Here is a 21,486-nt window from a genome sequence, read left to right on the forward strand (position 1 = left end):
TTAAAGAGTCACTTTAACTCAGTTGGTCCATTTAGTGTTGCATTTTCACAAGTATTACCCCTTAAGCGCATTTCAGAAAGTGGAGCCGATTGACCCTGGCCTGTTAACTTGTTACCAGTTGCGGAAATGTCAAATTTTGAGCCGGTAAGATGAACAAATAGTTTTTAGTCACAACATTTTTTTGCTATAACGTCTCTATTTTTCTGAGGTTTAGAGTAAATAGCTGTACCTAATAGTGCAAATATATGGACAAATCCTTGAATAAGTGGATATTAATCCGACTTTTTCGATGGTTTTTAATTTCTAGCTTTGGCTTTTTAGTTCTTTTTGTCTTTGTTCTGTCTCTCGCAGTTAGGTTTTTTCTTCCTTTTTCCTACTTTTATTTTAATCTTTATTAGTAGACTAAAGAGGGTTTAGTGGTCACTTCTGTCAATGTATATGAATTATGTGCCAATGTTGAGCGCTGGAATGTATTGTTGCTGGAAATATGTGTGAGTTGTTTTCTTTTTTGCTATATCTGACCATGGCCCATGTGGCCTTAAAGCATTAAATATGCCGAAAACCAAGATGTTTTTTTATTTAAGCATTTTTGATTTTTTGCATTTCTTTTTTACCTGTTGATTACACCTTATTATATTTCAAATAATTCAAATCAAGCTTTTGTCAAGTCCAAAAGAACGAAGAAAAGGAAATAAAAAAGAAACAAACCAAAATGAAATAGGTATTAAATAGTTTAATTAAAGCATTTACAAAATTACAACAACGTATTATATACAAAACAATTAAATAAGGACATCGGTTGATTTTTTTCCAGGGAGGAGGGGCGAGTCGAAAAGTTTTTCAGAAAAGTATCACAATCTGAAAGTTAGACAACTTTGTACTTGTTGTGCATTTTTAGTTCCCCCAGTCTACCTGCCTTTTGCCACCCCTTCCCCTGTGGGCACCAGTGAAATAAAATCTAATGAAGTATTTACTTCAACTTATTCGCTTTAGCGCTCCGATTTCTTAAGTACATTGTGATATAAAACTGGGAAAACATGATCAACATTAAAAACGAAAAACTACATAACACACCAGCAATAACCTTGGGAAAATCACAATCCTTGTAGATAAAAACTTGTGCAGCGTGAAAGAACACAATGACGAATTGTATGAGCTGCATTTGTGTTATGTAGCTTTTCCACCATAAATACTTCTGCACAGATGGACCAAGTGCAGCCAGAAAATAGTAAGTATACATAACAACGTGAACTAAGCTATTTAAAACACCAAAAAAGGTTCCTTGACCTCCTGGGGTTGTCCTCATTCCAAATCCAACAATTATTGGCATGCCGGCGTGGTGGACAAGATGAAGTAGGGTGATTTGATTTGTTTTCTTTCTAAGCACAAAAAAAAATGTATCAAAAAATTCGGTGTGCTTGGAGATGTAGTAAAGCCAAGATGCACGAGCAATGGCGAGGCCTCGAACTGAGTAGTCCATGGGTTCGCATTTCAAGCTATACCCACTCAACAATCCATTGCTTAATAACTAAAAAAAAACAGAAGAATTAAACACAAAAGGAAATACAGAGACTTTATTCAGATTTAAATGAAGTTATCTGCATAACGTTTCGTTTAACGTTTAAAATAGGATGTTTCTTAACATTACATGTTTTTTGTTCTATTTTAAACAAGATATTGCTTATTCAACCTCTATAGGGAATAAAAAAAACTTACATGTCAGAATATTAGCATTTTTGTCAGAACGTTTATTTAGGAGGGGCAAAGATTCGAGAAAAGAGGACAAAAATAAGTAAATTACATGGAAAAATGGAAGAACAATGATGAAAATCTCAGAATTACATGAGGAATCCAGGATTTTCCATTGCTCTCCTTGTCGCATGTCTTAGAAACGTGTTTTCGCTTCTTTCTTTCATGCTCTTTTACTCAACTAATTTTTTTTCTTTACTTTATTTTTGTTAGAAATGAGGAATTAGTCGACAACAATCTCTTAAAATCGTCACTGCTGCAGCATAACTTCTGGACGAGCGGAGAGACGCTCTGAGGACGAGCGGAGAGGCACTAAGAGGCCCCCCTGCTTTAAGTACCTGGTTGTAGCTACAAAGGGAATTCTTCCTTCAAGCAGTGTCTTTAAAAAAACGGGCGGGGGGGGGGGGGGTCAAAGGTCAAAACCCTCTTTCGCGTACATAGCTGTCAGAACAATACGGAAGTTTCCCATGCCGTACGCAGATAATAAGGTGAGTAGACTTTCTTTGGAGATTTCCTTTGGAGGAAGAGACGTTTTGAGGGCAAAAAAAAAAAAGGTGACAAAAGTGAACAAAGAAATAGGTGACATGAAAAGTGACAAGAAATAGGCAAATTACACCAAAAACAGAAGAAATTATGGGGAAAATGACGAAATTTGGAATACACGGAAGGAGCCCCCCCCCCTGCTTTAGGTACCTGGCTGTAGCTACAAAGGGAATCCTTCCTTCAAGCAGTGTCTTTAAGTGGAAAAAAAATGAATGAACAAAAAGGTGAATGTACAAGGCATGGATGTAAATAACCAGGCGTATATGAAGTTTTTTTTTTTTTAGGAGAGGGACTGAGAGCAGAGCTTTAAGAAGTGACAAAAAATAGGAGAATTGTATAGAAAACAAAACAGAATTTGTTTAGATTTTGTGGGCCATTGGACCCCAGACTCTCCCTCCCTGTTAAGTGCCTGGTTGCAATTACAATGCGGTTCTAGTGCTCAAGCCGTGTCCGCGAGGTTAAGCACAAGAAAATGAAAATTTACCAAGCAAATATGTATACGACTAAACGCGTATACTAGATTTTCTTTTGGGGAAGCGACATTTAAGGGGTGGAGACAACTTCAAAATGGGGAAAAAGGAAAAATTACACAGAAAACATAAGAAATTCTAAAATATTTAAGATTCGGGCGGGAACAATAATTTTATTGAGTTGTTCACGCCCTGTCCTTTAGCACAAGAAAAGGCTGAACGCGAGAATCACTGGAAAGCCGATTCATCTCTTAAATGCAATTTCAAATTGAAAAGACTAACTCAAAAATAAAAAGTTTTGGAACCATTGAAAAGTATTGATTCAAATGGACATAAATTCGCTTTCCAAGTCTGGCTTCACCACCTCACCTCACACACCAGACACCAGGTCTGGCCTCAAAGTTTTCTGCTGGGACCGACAACCAATGCTTTATATGCAATGATCTCATATTTTCTGTTTCTTCTGCATAGGCACGTACGATTCTTAAGCAGTGTCTAAACACCAAGAGAACATTTTACGCCTGAACAGTTTTATTCTACAGCTTTCTCAATATTTTTTTCTGCAATTCAACTCTAAAAGTATATTATAATTTGCTGCTTATCAGCGTTTTGTCCTTCAGTTGCTTACGTCACTGATTACGTTGATGACAGTGACTGAGAAATTTCAGTTTTTTTTTCTCATGCACGTTGAGGGTTAAGGAAGAAAAAGTGGTCGGGAAGAAATTCTGCATTTTCTACGCAATGCAGGTTTGACCGAAGAAAACGTGAGAAATCACTCAGTGTTAAAAAAGTGTGCTGCAATCCCATTGGCTATTTTATGTGACGCATTTTCTTAAGCCAATGTGTCTTAAGAGTATGCCAGAAAGGGGAGCCCGATAACATAGCCTTTTTTTTATCCGTTGTTGCACATACCATTTTTTGAAGTGTCGAACCTTGAGCCATTAAAAAGAAAGCAAAACCTGTTTTAGTGTGTGAAATTTTCGGCTGGCAAAAAGAAAAAAAGTTTTTTAGTTACTTTTTTTTCCGAGTAAGCTCTCTATTTCTGTGTAGTTCGAAATTAGAGTTCTTTTTTTGTTATTATTATTCCTAAATTCGCGGCCCTAGGTACATTGAAATATCAGATTTGCCGATGTGTCACTCCATGTCCTTTACGTCCCTCCATCACGAAATTTTAGAAGACTGTTGAACCTTTTTTTTAAAGAGTCGACAGAGAAACTTTTAGAAACAACGTTTCCAGGAAGATCATTCCAGATCGAAGTGTAACGTCGAATCGAGTTGTTCTTCAAGTACTCTGTTTAAGTACTTGGTGTGTCAACATTAAGATAATTGTGCCGAACTGTGTACCTTCGTGTCTGTCTTGTCGGTTGGACAGTGGAGATGACAATACGAAAAAGCTCTAGAGAAAGAGGTGAATTTATGTAATTCTAGAAAATAGCCACCGACGTTACATCAAACCTTTCACTAAGAGACTGGAGAGTCAAGGAAAAGAAATTCATTTTCGTACGATCGGCTTTGATGGGTAGTTGCATGACGGAGGGTTTGATGACGAAAAGGATCACTGTATTGGAAATTTTTTCCAGAAAAACTTTGTTTATTTAATAACTTTAATGGTATATTTTGATGTTTGGCCCCCCCCCCCAGAAGGACACTAAAAAATTCAAATTTTCTTTAAGTGTAAGAAATAAGTTTGTATTATAACATAATTTTAATGTTATGTTCATTTAACCGAAAAGATTTTATAAGAATCTGCTAGTATTAAATCCCTCCCACCAATATTTTGGATGTTAGCCCCAGTTCTTCCAAAACTGCAATTCGGGAAGGGGTCTTACCCCCCCCCCCCGCCCGGGAATATTTGTGGGTTTACTCGTGATTGTGTTTCAATTTTGTCCACTTGAAGCCCGGATTGTTCGGAGAAATTAGAGACAAAACAGGATGGGGGATAGCAATGTACCTGGAAAATCTCTTTGGAAAATCAAGTTTTTCAAAAATAATTAAAACCTGAATTAAAAAAGAACCAATTTAATGGCAGCGAGAGTAAAAATGAAATATTTTGTTGTTATTTTTTACCTTTTTTAATGGAAATACTAAAAGTTTTTTCAAAAATCCCCCACCAAATTATACCCCTGATAGTTTCCTGCGTTGATGATTTGCAAAAAAACTTAACATACTTTAGACATCAAATTCCCCATTCCCTAAAAAAAATAATTCTAGGTTCGTTCTCCCGAAGAGCTGTTCAATTTTATACCTATGTTAATTTGTGTATCGCCTGTTTTATATAACATAGATAAGGTTTTGTTTCCAACGCCGGTAGGCCATAGAAAAAAAAGAAACAATTTAATGCCAGCGAGAGTAAAAATTAGATATTTTTTTGTCGACCGAAAAAGAAGACAACTTTTACAGCCCCCCCCCCCCAAAAAAATGAATAAAAATTAATTTTCCAAAAAAAAATTTCTGATAGAAGTGAAGATTAAATTTGAAACTTAAAGCAGACAAAAATTATTGATTTGCAGCTTTGCAACATAATTCTACAAAGGTAGCTCTAATAAACCGACTCTTATTCCTACATGATAGCTATTTGAAGGTATATTTGTAGAATTCTGAAAAACTAGCACTTTGTTGAAAAATGATTACTTGAGTTTTTCAAGTGAATTTAAATTAGCCTATATGTTAAGTTATTATCTTCATGGCCAGTAAAAGGCTATTGAGAGGCTTATAAATTTGTTTACGGTTTGTTTCAGGCTACTTAAGGACCATTTTGCTCCTAGAGAAAATCGTGCTTTTTGTGTCGACTTTGTGTTTTCAGTGAAGCACTAGTTTTTCAAAACATGCAAACTTTCAGATAAGATTTTATTGCAAAAAGCACGTAGGCCATAGCAACACACGCACACACACAAAAAACCACAAGAGATCGAAAAACAAAACACAACTTCTAAGAACAAACAAACGAGGTGAGCATTTTTACCGACAACAGCAACCTACCTCAACCGCCTACTTCAATTTTTGACGGCATTTTGCGCATAAAAATTAATTGGCAATGAGACAAGCAAAGCTTAATTTGGTTAATTCATACAACATGCCTTCGCTGACCTTCACAATGAAAAAACCTAACACCGTATGATTATTGGGTAGTTTCTCCATTGACTTTCATAGCCAAACTTTCATTTTCTCCTTTTAAACGGGTTTTTCCTGACTGACCAATCGTCTCATCAGCCGTTCGCACTATATAGGTTTATCTTTAATCAGTTTGGTGTAAATTTTTGCTCTTTTTATTTTTTCTGCTTTTATTCGTTTTTCCTAAATATTGTTTTGTGAGCTATTTTTGATTTACGAATTTTATCAGATTAAAAAACAAATATTAGGGCCAACTATTAATATGAAAAAAAAAATTCTGAAGCAGAGATTTCTAAGCCTAAAGACAGATATTAGAACACTCAAATGAATAAAAACGTACCCTCTGAATGTGATATCTGTTGCCTTAAAGTTCCAAGGACCTCAAAATAAAAATATCTATTACCCCCAGAGCCATTCAAAGGGGGGACTGGGACAAACTGTCTCGGGCGGCGTGACTGAGGGGTTCCCACTTTGACCAAAATTTCCGCTCTGATTCGGCTGTTTTTGCTTATATTTGAATAGGGAGGGAGCACTGTCCTAATTAATTTTCCCCGGGCACCACCAACCCTATGAACGGCTCTGCTTACCCTCTGGGCCCATAATAGGTCTGTTCCTACCTGCAACCACGATTTTCAAATAATTTCTTTTGATAGTATTAAAATTATGAAGCCTTAAGGGTAGCCTCACATTTTCATTGTGGCCACGTTGAACCGTGATAATAAATAAACGAAACTAATTAGTTCAATCTGCGCTTTTCTTACAAAAGAATTCAAAAGCTGACAATATGTTGATTCCCAAAGACAACTTCGCCTTCAAAGGAAATATACAATATGTTTTATGTGCAATATGTTTTATGTGCAATTGTGCAATATGTTTTAGCTCATTTTTTTCTAATTTTCGACAAGAAGCTTTTCGTTCGTGAAAAACAAATTCACCAGTTCAAAAAAAAGGTACGAATAATATGCCAAACTGAAGACGAAAGTCGTTCACTCGTGTTTTCTTAAATGAAGAAATTTTGAGGTTTTATTTTTATTTTTGGGATTGCTCAATTTAACACTAGAAATTCATCCAAATATTCCTTAACGGTGTTTCGCTTTTCAGAGAAAGTAACTAGTAACTTTTAAAGAATTTTTTTTGTCAGCGGAAAAATGTTAATAGTAAAAACTGCCACAAGTTATTTTTGTTGAGAAAATGGAACCATGCCTTCTACTACGACTTCAATCCGAATTTCTAAAATAAAAGGTAAAAAGGCAAAGGAAAGGATATTAATCTATTAGCAGGAATTTTACTTTTATCAGAACTTGGTAAGCGCTGATCGTCTGATTGATGATTCATCGCTCCCAAATAGAGCGCATACTATAGTGTATTTTAAGCTACTGTTTGCACTTTCTCCGACCATGAAAACAAAACCCAGTATATTCAGCAAAGGCTTCATCTGTCCCTCCACTTTCTGGTTTAATAGGTAAGGGTCAAGTAAGGGGTTAGCAGTTCAGTGTTTCCTTAATGAGGCTGTCCTCTGGCTTTAGACAGATATGTTCAACCATTTTAGATGGCACTACTTAACCAGTGTTGCATGATATATTCTTTATGGACAAGAAGTGTTGCTAAATTTGAATAAAGTGTTGTGAAATTTTTTCGTTTATTTACATTCACGGTTCAACATGGCAAAACTGACGAAAAAGTGGCACTGCCTTCAAAACTTCATAATCTTTGATCAGCCATTGAAACATCTTGAAAATCCAAGATGTGTCAAGGAGGCAAAAATGTTTTAATTTGGTGTCCTTGATTCCTTATCGAGCCTCTCCGCACGAATATCATCGGGTACTTATGTATTATACCAAACACAGACGAGAAATTTGCTGAATTTAAGATCTGAGATAACCGGTTTCATAGCCACAAAGGCAAATGCCGGGTGACAGAATGCATTTGACTTGCATAATTTAGGCTATATATTTGAGCATTAGGATGGGGGTAAGGATATTACCCCTACCCCGCCCCTTATGCGCAAATAATGTCTTAATCATGCGCAAAAACTTTAATCATGTCTTGGTATATTTCATTTGTTTAGCCAAGATTTAATCTGCTCCCCTACTTTCTATTTCAACCGATAAGAGATATGCAGGTTTTTGGGATTGTCTCTGTGTGTCTCTGTATGAATATATGCATACTTTAACCATACAAAAACGCATACAAATTTTGTTCAAACCCCCTCCCCCCCCCCCCTCCTTGGATACGGCCTTGATAGAGATTTGCAACTCAGCGCTCTCTTTTTGGGGTTGTTTCTGTGTGTCTCGGTGTGTGTCTGTGGGTCTCTTTGTTTCTCTGTGTGTCTCTTTTTGTCTGTGTGTCTCCCTGTTTGTCATTGTGTGTCTCTGTGTATAGATAAACGCATACTTTAACCATACAAAACGCATACAAAATTTGTTCAAACTCCCTAACCCCCTCCCCCTTGAATACGGCCTTGATAGAGATTTGCAGCTAAGGGCTCTCTTTTTGGGGTTGTCTCTGTGTGTCTGTGTGTGTGCCTCGGTGTGTCTCTTTGTTTCTCTGTGTGTTTCTGGGTGTCTCTATGTGTCTCTTTTTGTCTCTCCGTGTCTCTTTTAGTCTCTGTGTCTCCCTGTTTGTCATTGTGTGTCTCTGTGTATGGATAAACGCATACTTTAGCCATACAAAACGCATACAAAATTTTTTTTCAACCCCCTAACCCCCCCCCCCCTTGGATACGGCCTTGATAGAGATTGCAGCTCAGCGCTCTCTTTTTGGGGTCGTCTCTGTGTGTCTCGGTGAGTGTGACTCGGTGTGTCTCTTTGTTTCTCTGTGTGTCTCTCCGTGTCTCTTTTTGTCTCTGTGTGTCCCTGTTTGTCATTGTGTGTCTCTGTGTATGGATAAACGCATTCTTTAACCATACAAAACGCATACACAATTTGTTCAAACCCCCTAACCCTCCCCCCTTGGATACGGCCTTGATAGAGATTTGCAGCTCAGCGCTCTTTTTATGGGGTTGTCTTCTAGTCTTAGCCAGGTGTGGCCGGAACATATTATAGGGCACTAATTTACCATTGTTGCAATAATATTCTCGGTGACAACCAGTGTGAACTCGGGGCATTACAGATACTGTCTCAGTCTCAAGTAGAAGTAGGACCGATTGACTCAGGAAGCGCGGACATGCACAAATTCAGCCAGCCAAAATTTTGAACATGCAACAACGGGGGACGTTTTCCTCTGATGTCATGAAGTTATTCAAACCATTAGACAGGGGTCAGAGTCCTCGATTCTTATCAATATTCGAAGAATTGTAGCTCTAAATACTATGTAAAATAAATAACTGAATAATAAAAGTTTAAATCAAGTTTCGCCATACATTAAATAGAACCAATTTCTATCCTGCAACCCAAGAGGCGTAGCTAAGGTTTTCAGCGCCCGAGGACAATGCTAGTTTTTGTGCCCCCGCCCCTCTCCATTGTAAAGTATTTAACATCAATTCGAGAAGCATTTCCGGGTATCTCATTTCTTAGTTAGTTGGGCATTTATGCGTCAACGATAGCGGTCCAGGGGGGAGCTCTTGGGACTAAAAGCTAGTCGTGGGAAAGGGGTCGTTCCCAGGGCTGGAACTTCCGTTCCAGGAAAGTTACATTCTTCGCTCATTTCTAAAGGGAGTCCATCTTTCGCCTTCGTCTTAGCTAGTTGATCTTGTGCTACCTTATTTTCTCTGTGTGTATTCTCACGTTATTCAATAAAGACCTTATACCAACGTTTATCGTCTATCTTTGGAATTTACGTGAGAATACACACAGAGAAAATAAGGTAGCACAAGATCAACTAGCTAAGACGAAGGCGAAAGATGGACTCCCTTTAGCAATGAGCGAAGAATGTAACTTTCCTGGAACGGAAGTTCCAGCCCTGGGAACGACCCCTTTCCCACGACTAGCTTTTAGTCCCAAGAGCTCCCCCTGGACCGCTATCGTTGACGCATAAATGCCCAACTAACTAAGAAAGGAGATACCCGGAAATGCTTCTCGAATTGATGTTAAATACTTTACAGATTCTCCCCCTGTTTTAAGTTAAATTTCCCAAATTTGGCTTATCCCCTTCTCATTAAACCCCCAAACTTTAATTAAATTCAAAACATTCCCTTCCCAAATCATTCACTTCTCACCTACTAACATTCTACAGCATGAACTAGTAAACAATTACATAATATAAACACTACACAATACTTGCATAAGTAAATACTTACATAGTATAAACGAACCACACTAACAACAGTAGTCGGAAACTGGATATTTTAACACTTCATTTTTCTTTGTATACTTTAAAATAGACTTGTTCCCCATACCCCTGAATTTGATGAGGACAAGGAAAGTTGGGATTATGTATAAACTTTGAATTAGGGCAAAAGGAATGACCGGGAAAGGCTAATTAATCCTGAAAATACCAGCGACAAATAAATGAAATTGCAGAAACTCTAAAAATCATACCGTGCAGCAATGACGTTAAGATATTATTCCCAATAAAATCCTCGGGGTTTTATTGCTGCGGAACGCCTCGGTTTAGACCTATTTGGTTTTTCTTTACTAGCTTGTGGTTCAACAAATGGGAGTGCTACTGGGGATTTCTCTACATTATTATTGGTGCTACTCTCCTGGACAGCATTACTTGTAGGACTAGTATGTTTCGACAAAATAGTAGATACATTAGTCATGTCAAGGTGAGTATCCCCTGTGTTTACATCCACAAATAATGGGTTGGTGGTATTGGACTCCTGGGCTGTTAATTCCCCGTTTTGGCTTCTTGATTCTAAGTAGGCGGTGCTTGAGTTACCTTTATTTCTTAAACTTTGTTGCTGTGCTACTGGTACATCTATACATAAAGAAATTTCTTTTAAACGCTGACCTAAGCGCCCAACATCATTTAATGTCTTTTCCGATTCTTTAGTGATTGGTTTATTACTTACATACTCAGAGTACTCTGGATTTTTCGCAAGAAATACGGAGGGGTCTTTGTCTGGTTTCATTAGTCTGATGTTTACTATTCTTCTGGTACCCTTTCCGTCTAGTTCCTGTAGTAGGAAAACTTGTTTTGGTTTTATTACTTTTATTATTATATATGGGCCGCGAAATTTTAATTTTAACCCTTTGCATGTCATATCCTGAACATAGGTAATGTCTCCCTCTTTCAACCTTGGAATTTTTGTGTTGTTTTTATTATATTGTCCGGCCTGAACTTCTCTTGATTTTTCGATTTCCTTGCGACAAACACTATGGAGGTAGAAAAGCTGTTGGACTTGGCTAGCTGCAAACTCTTCGTAACTGTTGAAGTCGTCCCGTCGCGGTCGCAGTAACTTTAAATCAAGATAGGAAATCGGTTGTCGACCGAACATAAGTTGGAATGATTGAAATTTCGTGATTGATGACATAGCGCTCGGGAGTACCAGGTGAGTATTTGGAATATACTCCAAGCAATTAGACTCGGATTCATAACAGTAGGCCTTGCATATGTTTTTCCAAACTTTTACTCTGTTTTCACAAATCCCATTCGAAAATGGGTTATAGCCACTAGAAAATTTGTGATCGATCTTGTGCTTAGCACAGAAATCCTCCACCACTTTAGAACGGTATCTTGCATGTTTATCCGTAAGCAATATATCAAATAACCCAAAATAAGAAATAATTTTTTCATTTAAAATCGACTTTGTGGAAATATTCTTTACACTCTCAAGAACAACAAATTTTGGGAAATGTTCTACAGCTACTATTACATGATCAAACTCTTCATCCGTTTTCGGTAATGGTCCAGCAGTGTCCATACTCCACATATGACCGACATGAGAAGGATCTTCACTCTGACCTAACGGTGGATGGGGGATTTCATGGAATTTATTTTTCCGGAGACACACATGACAATTTCTACAAACTATATCTACTCTTTTCCCCATATTTTTGAAATTACAATAAGCCTGAAGATTTTTTAGCGTCTTTTGGCTACTTAAATTTGCACTTATTAGGGGATGTTCATGAGCTAATTTAATCGATGTGTCAATCAGCATTTCGGGGATCATCAGTTTTGGTGTTTCTGCACATTCTAGATCTCCATTCATACTGGATTTGCAGTAAAATACACCATCACTCATGAACATTCCGTCGACAAGATGTTTCAACCATGGTATTTTTTCCAATTTTGTCCTTGTTTCTTCAACAAGAACTTCATCCCAAGAGGCATCAAAACCGTCCTGCGATGCATCAACCTCATCTCGCGGGACATTAAAACCAGCTCCCTCTCCCTGGGTAGTCAAACAGCCCTGCGAGGCATCAGTACCATCTCGCAGTGCAACAAAACCTTCCCGAGAGGCATCAGTAACATCACTCGGGACATTAAAACCGGCTCCCTGTTCCTGGGTAGCCAAACCGCCCTGCGAGGCATCAGTACCATCTCGCAGTGCAACAAAACCATCCAGTGAGGCATCAGTACCATCCCACGGGACCTTAAAACCAGCTCCCTGTTCCTGGGTAGCCAAACCGCCCTGCGAGGCATCAGTACCATCTCGCAGTGCAACAAATCCATCCCGTGAGGCATCAGTACCATCCCCCGAGACCTTAAAACCAGCTCCCTTTCCCTGGGTAGCCAAACCGCCCTGCGAGGCATCAGTACCATCTCGCAGTGCAACAAAACCATCCCGAGAGGCATCAGTACCATCCCTCGGGACCTCGAAACCAGCTCCCTTTCCCTGGGTAGCCAAACCGCCCTGCGATGCATGAGGTCCATCTCTCAGTGCTACAAAACCATCCCGAGAGTAATAAGTACCATCCCAAGGGACCTCAAACCCAGCTCAATTTTCCTGGGTAACTATACACACATTTGTAATTTTCCCTTTCACCTCACTATATTCAATTCAAGTTTTAACTTTGGTGTCTTCTCTTTGAAGTTTTCCTATCTGTTCGAGGTCTAAACCAAAATAATTAATATCTTTCAATTTTGCTGGTGCGGCAAAAAATTCTAACTCGTCATCCGTCATTGAAAAGGGTCTAGTAGCCTCTACAATTTCTTTCGCTGGTCGAGACAGTATGTCGGCAGCGTGTGTTTTCCCTGGTATATGGTGCCAATGATACAAGGGACTGTCTAAGACTAGTGAAATTCTATACAGCTTTGATGACCTATCCTTACACTTACGGAGAAATGTAATTGCTTTACAGTCGATTAGAAAATGAAATTCCCATCCCCAGATATAGTACTCAAAGTGTTTTATAGGTTTTACCACTCCAAAGAGCTCACCTGACATGTTATCCATTTTACTAAATTGGCGCGCAAGAACTCTACTGAATGTGGAGACTAGCCTAAACCGTGCGGTGTCATCTTTCTGTAGAAGGAGACCGCCAAAAGCTTCACCGGATGTATCTACCGCAATCGAAAATGAAGCGTTCTCTGATAGATCAGGAAACGATAAAAATACAGAGTTTGGGTTGCTTATTTCCATTTTTAACGAGTCAACTCTCTTGTTCATCTTTTTCCCAAGACCATTTTGACTATTTTCTGAGTAGTTTCGTTAGTGGTGCCGATAATTTTGTGCAATTCAAATAGAAGGAGCGGTACCAATTTTTTAGCCCTAAGAAACTTCTAAGTTCCGCTATATCCCTGGGAGGTTGAATGGCTTTTATGGCGTCAAGTTTGTTCTTGAGCGGCGCAATGCCCGCTGGAGTCACTTCACGTCCTAATAGTTCCAGACGCTCAGTGAAGAATTGGCATTTATTCATTCCCAGTTTAACATTATTTTGCAAAAGCCTTTCAAACACTTTTTCAAGGTCTGCCAAATGTTCATTATCGTCACCCCTATTCGCAACACAAATATCATCAATGTATAATGTCACAATATTTCCAAAAGTTTCGGTATCAAATAAAATGCTAGCCCACTGACAAAAGGCTCGAGGGGAGATATTTGACCCTTGTGGACACTTCGTAAAAGTGTACATTTTTCCTTCTGGTGAATTAAATGCAAAATATTTTTGTGAATCTTTATGTAATTCGACATTATAATACGCATGCTTCATGTCCAAAATGGAGTATTTATTTTTGGAGCTTAATTTCCGAAGGACATTTTTGATAAGAGGCATAGACCACGCTGGATCTTTGATCATTTTATTAATACCTCTGATGTCCCAAATTATTGTCTAGTTATCCAAATTTCATTTGTGTTTTGGAGCAATCTCACCATTTTTCGCCTTTCCAATTAGGAAAACGGGGCTACAAAATTCACTCCGTCCAGGTCTGATGACGCCAGCCTTTAATAGCGCAGCGATATGCTTTTGTAGGACGTCTTGCATGGCAAGTGGTAAATTGAATGATTTTGGTTGTGGAGGTGGAACATTTGGATCAATTACAACTTTGTTTTTAAACAGGTTATTCTTTCCTATGTCATAACTATGGCGCGAAAAAATTTGTTTATATTTAACTAGAAGGCTGCGCAGTTTACCTTTCAGTAAAGGCTTACCAGTGATATGATCTAGCTGGAAACCGTTAATAAAAGTATCATCATCCCATTCCTCCTTTTTTGACGAACTTATCTCGGTTTCTATTTTTATATCTGCCTTAGCGGCCTCAATCGATTCATTAGAAATTTCTTCAAACTCTCCTAAAATCGTGCGGCGAGACAGTTTTATTAGCGTGTCCCTATCATTAAAGATAGCCACCAAACTAGTATGACGAGTGACCACGTGTATTGAGCATTTCAAATTGTCTACTAAATCATCTAAAGGGTAGAATAAAACTGTATAACTATTTACAACGTCATTACTATCTCTGGATCTAAAATTTAATTGGATTATTTTCATAGTTCCGAGGTCAACTGAAACGGCTTTTGGTAATACAACACTACCTGTACAAAACGACTGAAAATTGCAGGGGTTAATCTGTCTAGCTGATAACCCAAATGTAATGGTATTTGTCTGGAGGTTAATTGTGGAATTCAGAGCATGCAAAATGTCCCATCCGAAAATTACCTCATAATCCACATTAGGAAAAATAAAAAACTCCCAATCTAAGCTCTTCTGTCGGTTCTTGTCGGAAACACAAAGCGGAAGCATGACTTTCCCAGTAATTGGCAGTGACTCGGACCCTAGTGGTTTTATACGAGCTAACGTTGGCATACAATTCTGTCGAAATTTAGGGGAGATTCGGTTAAACAGTCTTTCGCTAATTGTCGACTTATGACAACCTGAATCTAAAAATGCCGAACACTCTATATCACCTAGCTTGTACTTATGGAGCATTGGGGACTGAATGGTATTATTTATTTTGGCAGGTCACCTCAGATAGCATCGAAGTTCTGCTAGGCGTCCCCCAGACTGTGATTGGATTGTTTCCTACTGCTAGTTAAAATATCACTGGAACCTAATATTATATGCTCTATTGGTTTAAATTGAACATTTAACTTAGTAGTAGGAATCTTTTGGGGTATAATTTTACTACCAACCATTTCCCCCAGTTTTGGTCGGTTCACTCGTTTCCCGGAGTATCACTTCTACGAGTATTCGCTCTTTCGCAATGGGCTCGAGTATGTCCATATTCCTTACAAAAATAGCACTGTATATTTTCATGACGCGTATCCCTCTCTTCATACGAACTATTATCCCAACTATTAACCACTGGTTGACCTGGTTTTCCGCATGATCCGCATTTTTGATAGAATTCCGTAACACTGTGTCTCCTCCCGCAAGTAGGACACTCTTTTCTTCTCTCATCAGAATAACTATCCCTACTATGCCCCCAATCGTAACTTACCCGACAACGAACACTTCCACGCCCACGGCCTTGAAAACCTTCATCTTTGAGTCCGAATTTCACCCTCGTCAGAGCAGAAAGATATTCGTTAGAAGAAGACGACGTCTCTACTTCTCCCACTATCTGTTCTATTTGTTCATACTGTTTTGCAACCTTGTACGCATCCTCTAAACAAAAAATTTCTGCGCTATGATCTAACAAATAGCGTTTGTAGGACGGTCTGATCCCCTCCTTGAATGCGTTAAGAGCAAGTCTTCCAGGGACTAAACCGTCATCACTGGCTTCTAAGGACACCCTACATGACCCTTCTAAGTTTAGTATCCTTTTATAGAACAGATATACCGTTTCATCCTTAAATTGAATCGCGCCTACAAACTCTGCAACCATTTTGCCTACTGTTTTGCCTAGGGCATATGCTACAAGTAATTCACGTTTTAAACTTGACAAATTCGTAATCGAGGGATCCAGATCCTCAAAAAAAGGGGCGAAACAATCCATGGGCCAACAGTGACGCAGTCTGTAAGGCTCTTGAATCAGACTAATTTAACAACAACTGAAAATTTTGTAACTGCGGAACAAACTCAATTATTTTTCGGCTTTCTGCCTTTGTGAGTGGTGTTATTACTGAAAGAGGGTCAATTAGCGATCCTATTACTTGGGACTGTTGAGGCTGTTCTATTGGAGGATTAATTGGGGTGGTGCTCAGGGGAGCTGGAGGGTTTGTTGGGACCCATGTCTTGATCTTTTGAAGGTAATCATAAAGTTCATCTTGATCGAAATCAGGATCATTTGGGTCAAATAAAAGAGGTGGAAATATGCCATTTCCCCTCCACTGTTTTACAAAATCAAAAGCAACCTTTTTATTATATCCAGTTTCCGCCGGATCGAGAATAGGAATAAAAACTGACATATTGAGATTAAAATTTGAAAAGCAGTTATTCTAAAAATTTAAATATTTGTTTTAAACACCGTTCTTTAATTACGGACGCTAAATTTTGGGCAATAACTTCACTTCTAACAGCAAGGGTATAATAAAATTTACTGGGTTGTTTAATCGTGGTAAATCACTTACGAAAGATAGTCCTTTCCAGATCCAATTGTAGTTGGTTTCAATTAAATCACTAGCGTCAAATGTAGTCACAATTGAGAATTAATTTTCGATTATCGAATTCAAAATGTTAAATTTTGGTTGGAAACTGTCAAATGTAGATCACACGTCAACTGTATAAAATCAGATAAAATAAACCACCAAACGTAAAATGGCTAAGTGAAGGTAGAAATCAACCGGAGACTTTCAGTTGTAGAAATTTGAATTAGTATGTAGAAGCTATCGCGAGGAAATCCATATTAGGCATTGTGTAACAGCCTATTTCAAAACATAAAATAGGTTGGGGGGTCAAAATATTCAACATCTAGTGGGCAATTTGGCTGTTTATTCGCTTTTTTCAATGAAAGCACCATAAGTTATTTTTCAAGGAAAATATCGAAAAAAGGAATTTGAGAATCTAGGGGCAATTACCCCACGACCCCCTCCCCACCAAGAGCTCCTGGACATTGACTAATAAAAACACTCACGTAGCTGTGGAAGTATTGGAAAACTTGGTAAGGAATAGTTGATATGCTAAAAGAAAAAAGGTAAGCAATAACGATGATGCAATTAACCAACAGAGAGAAAAATCTCAGTGAAAAAAAAGAAGAAAAAACAACAAATGAGACTGTGGCCAGTGGAGAGAAAAGACGAAAAATTTAAACAACGTGGATATTTCGCCTGTATCCAAACAAGGCTTCTTCAGCACGAGAGAAACACAAGAAGAACAAGATAAAAAAACAAACTAAAACTAAAAACAAATAAAACCACCACCAAAAAAAATATACAATTGGCGCAAACTAATCCACGTAGGAATAAGATGCTATTAGAGTTTCTTCAGTGAGAACACCAGAGTAACTTACTCTTGTAACTTACCTATAAAAAAAATGGAGACTGATAATCAGGACCAAAAATTGTCATTTATTTCAGAAGACACAAGCTAATAAAAGAAACGCAAATAATAAATGAATTAAATGAATAATATAGGAAATGAGGGAAAGATTTGTAAGATTCTTGAAATTTCGAAGTGGAAAGGCCCGAAGCCCCCTCCCATAGTAAACATTCCTGTAGCTCACTAAAGTAAGAAAAAAACTGTCCAAAGTGCTTTTAGGCCTAGAGCTAGGAGCCCCCCAACCCAAAACAAGCTTTAGAATAACTCGTGTTTTGGTACATTGAATTTTGGTTATGATGAAGCTTAAATAAGCCTTAAGACATTTTCCAGAGGGGGCTACAATTTGATAAAAAAAAATTCAGAATAGTACAGAGAAATATTCAAAAATTCAGAGAAAATACAACATATATAATTTATATATATATATAAATATTTTTCATATATATATATATATATATATATATATATATATATATATATATATATATATATATATATATATATATATATTTTATATATAAAATAGATATATTTTCTTGTGGCTGTCGATAAAATTTGAAGCAGGTAAATTTTTACACAAATTTTACGTGTTTTGAAGAACCATACGAAAAGTTACTTTTGAATTAATGTGCATCCAAGGCCGTATCCGTGGGAGGGGCTAGGGGCTTTAACCCCCCCCCCCCCTATGAAATGATTTTCTGTCTCGTAAAAACGTAACAAAAATGAATGTAAACAAATTTTTGAGGGGTTTTAAAGTTTTTTTTGTAACACCCCCCCCCCTAAAAAAATCCTGGATACAGCCCTGTGTGCACCCTTGAAAAAAATATGAAAAAAAAAACAACTTCTAACCTACCGTGAAGGGCTATGGGCCCCACCACCCCAAACGAAGTCTTCCACAACCTGTGTGTTTGCAGAAATTTAAAATTTGCTTTCTGGGAGTGAAAGGGGCACAAAGTAACTGGTACTGTTTGTAGTGTTAAAAGTTTGTATTAGGTTAAATGCCTTAATAACAAGTTGGTATCAAGTTGCTATTAGCAACCCTGATGAAATTTAAAAATGTGTTTACTTACCGCCCAGAAAAGATACGAGCTGAATAAGATTTGACAAATATTATAAAGTTGAAGAATTCCTCGGAGTTCAAAAGGCTTTCTATCTTGCATAAACTTTGGCCCAAAATACTTCACAATCGCCAAATATCCAACTACTAGCATTATATTGTAATGATAATTTCCAACTAGGGGCCAATCTTGCACCAAAGGATCTAAAAAAAATACATAATATTTTTTTTTGTTCTTTTTATATAATTTTTTTTCTATAAATAAAATATATATATACATAAACATGCCAGTTTTTTTTTCCTTTAAGGAATGGCAGGAACCAAAAATTCACACTAAAGGGTCAAGAACGAAGAACCCTCTGTACTGTTAAAATGGACAGTTTGATACACTTTAGGAGCTTTTTAGCCGAAGGGGGGGGATTTTATCTAGTACAAATTGTCTTATTTGTTTAACCTATGTTTTTTTCACACTTGGGTCGTCCCAGTTCTTACTAGAGAGCTCCCATCGTTTTGTCATTGACATCCTTTTGGGTGTTAATGGAACATTGAGTATCAATGTTAGTGATGATGCTGATGCAAAATTGCCAAAAATTCCTCTGTTTGAGTTTTGAACTCAAAGGCTAAAACGTATTTCCCTGTGAATATAATTTATTTTAGGGCTGTTTTTTATATATACTTCTCTTTTGAGAAAATCAAACAAAATGTTGGTCAATTTCATAGATCCCATGATCAGTGGCGTAATTTAGTCAGAATCCTGGGGTGGGGGTTGGATTCAGTTTTCCCAGATCAAGAAAAAATGAAAGTAAGAACTGAAAAATGAGTCATATAATACCATTAAGGTACTATATGAGGTAATATACTAAAGAAACTGACCCTTTTCTGTGGATGCTTGAATTATGCTGGCTTATCTTAGTTTTGACAATAGTTTTGAAGAAGCTAAATTTCATCTGGGGAGGGGGGAAACTGGGGTCTAGAGGGGGCAGCTCCCCACCCTGCCCCACAGCAAATTACGTTCCTGCTCATAAGTTAACCACAAAAGATTTTTGAATACAACCGTCTCACAAAACTCATCTCGCCCTTTAATTCTCCTCTCTCGTAAAAACGACATAGATACCTGCCTTACTAGCCCCGTCTTATATGTCAGCCTGGTTTATACCTGTATTAAATAAAAAAAAACAAGTTTTTTTAACTGAAAGTAAGGAGCGAAATTAAAATTCAAAACGAACAGAAATTATTCCGTATATGAAAGCACTTCGCTCTTTACGCTAAAGTTTGACTCTTTCTCACAACTCTACTTTTTAAAACAATAAAAAACTTTAGCGTAAAGAGCGGTGCCCTGAGGAGGGGACATCCCTTTTTATATACGGAATAATTTCTGCTTGTTTTAAGTTTTAATGTCGCTCCTTACTTTCAGTTAAAAAAAGTTGTTTTTTTTTAAATCGAATTTCTGAACGTTTTTGAATTAGTGCAGGTTTTGATTTTGGCTCACCGTACATGAAGAATTAAAACGAAATTTGCATATTAATTTTACTTTTTTGGGGTAAATGGCTTTCTCAAAACTTTGATCGAACGATTTTGAGAAAAAGAGGCGGGGAAGGGGGCCTAGATGCCCTCCATTTTTTTTGTTACTTAAAAAGGATACTTGACCTTTTAATTTTATTTACGAACGTTTTTATTAGTAATAAATATACGTAACTTACGAATTAACTTACGTTTCGAACTTTTATATTCGTATAATTTTATTACGTATATGAGGGGGTTTGCCCCTCTTCAATACATCGCTCTTTACTCTAAATTTCAAACTTTGTTCCAATTCTTTAAGAATGACCCTGAATCACAAAGACCGTTTAATTAGAATAAATACCTCTTTTTAAATTACTAACAATACCTTTGCGTAAAGAGCGAGGTATTCAGGAGGGGACGAACCCCCTCGTATACGTAATAATTTCTGTTCGTTTCAAGTTTTAATGTTGCTCCTCGTTTTCAGTTGAAAAAACTTGTTTTTAATATATTTAATTATATTAAAAGATGCCACCGTAGAGCAGAACATGGTGGGTAAAACTGTTTTGATGACGATCAGCGAAAGCCAGCCCTTCAATATTCGTGTATTTGTATTACGTATATTAGGGAATTCGCCCCCTATTCATTACCTCTCTCTTTACGCTAAACTTCGAATTTTATTCCAATTATCTAAGAATGACCCCTTAATCCCAAAGGCCATTTAATTAGAATAAATAGCTCTTATGAAAGTACTATAAAAACTTTAGCGTAAAGAGTGAGATATTGACTAGGGGGCGAACCCTTCATATACGTAATAATTTCTGTTTGCTTTAAGTTTTGATGTTGCTCCTTACTTTCAGCTGAAAACCCTTTTTAATTTAATTTCTGATTGTTTCTTGAATAATGCTGGAAAACCCAGCACCCCCTTCATGGAAATTCTATTCCCCCGTCAAATATTCCTCAATGGAAAGATTCTTCCACGTAACCCCCTACCCTACCCCACCAGAAAAATCCCCCAGAAAACGTTTGTATACTTCCCAATAATCAATACTATATGTAAACAATGGGCAAAGTTCATAACTTGCAGCCCTTCCCCAGGGACTGTGGGGGATTAATCCGTCCTCAAAGACACAAATATTAAAAATTTCTACTTTCCTGAACAAAAGGGTAATCTCGAAATATTGATGTGATGGCTTTTAGAAAAAAGAGCGTGGGAGGGGGCCTTGTCGCCATCCATTTTTTCGTCACTTAAAAAGGGACTAGAACTTTTAATTTCTGTTTAAATGAGCCCTCTTGCGACTTTCTA

General features: G+C 37.5%; 1 protein-coding gene across 1 annotated transcript in view; it reads right to left on the bottom strand.

The window, feature by feature from the left end:
- Positions 1–724: 724 nt before the first annotated feature.
- Positions 725–21,486, bottom strand: part of LOC148941233 (very long chain fatty acid elongase AAEL008004-like) — a 34,357-nt gene continuing 13,595 nt past the window's right edge. Inside the window, exons 3-4 of the mRNA XM_089103960.1 lie at positions 18,694–18,884; positions 725–1,528 (exon numbers count right to left, since the gene is read on the bottom strand). Coding sequence (XP_088960086.1) covers positions 971–1,528; positions 18,694–18,884 — 749 coding nt within the window. The 3' untranslated portion in view covers positions 725–970. The remainder of the gene's footprint in view (positions 1,529–18,693; positions 18,885–21,486) is intronic.

This window comes from Artemia sp. Qi Xiang Cuo, chromosome 18, assembly GCF_049724085.1.
Source record: "Artemia sp. Qi Xiang Cuo chromosome 18, ASM4972408v1, whole genome shotgun sequence".
NCBI lineage: Eukaryota > Metazoa > Arthropoda > Branchiopoda > Anostraca > Artemiidae > Artemia > Artemia sp. Qi Xiang Cuo.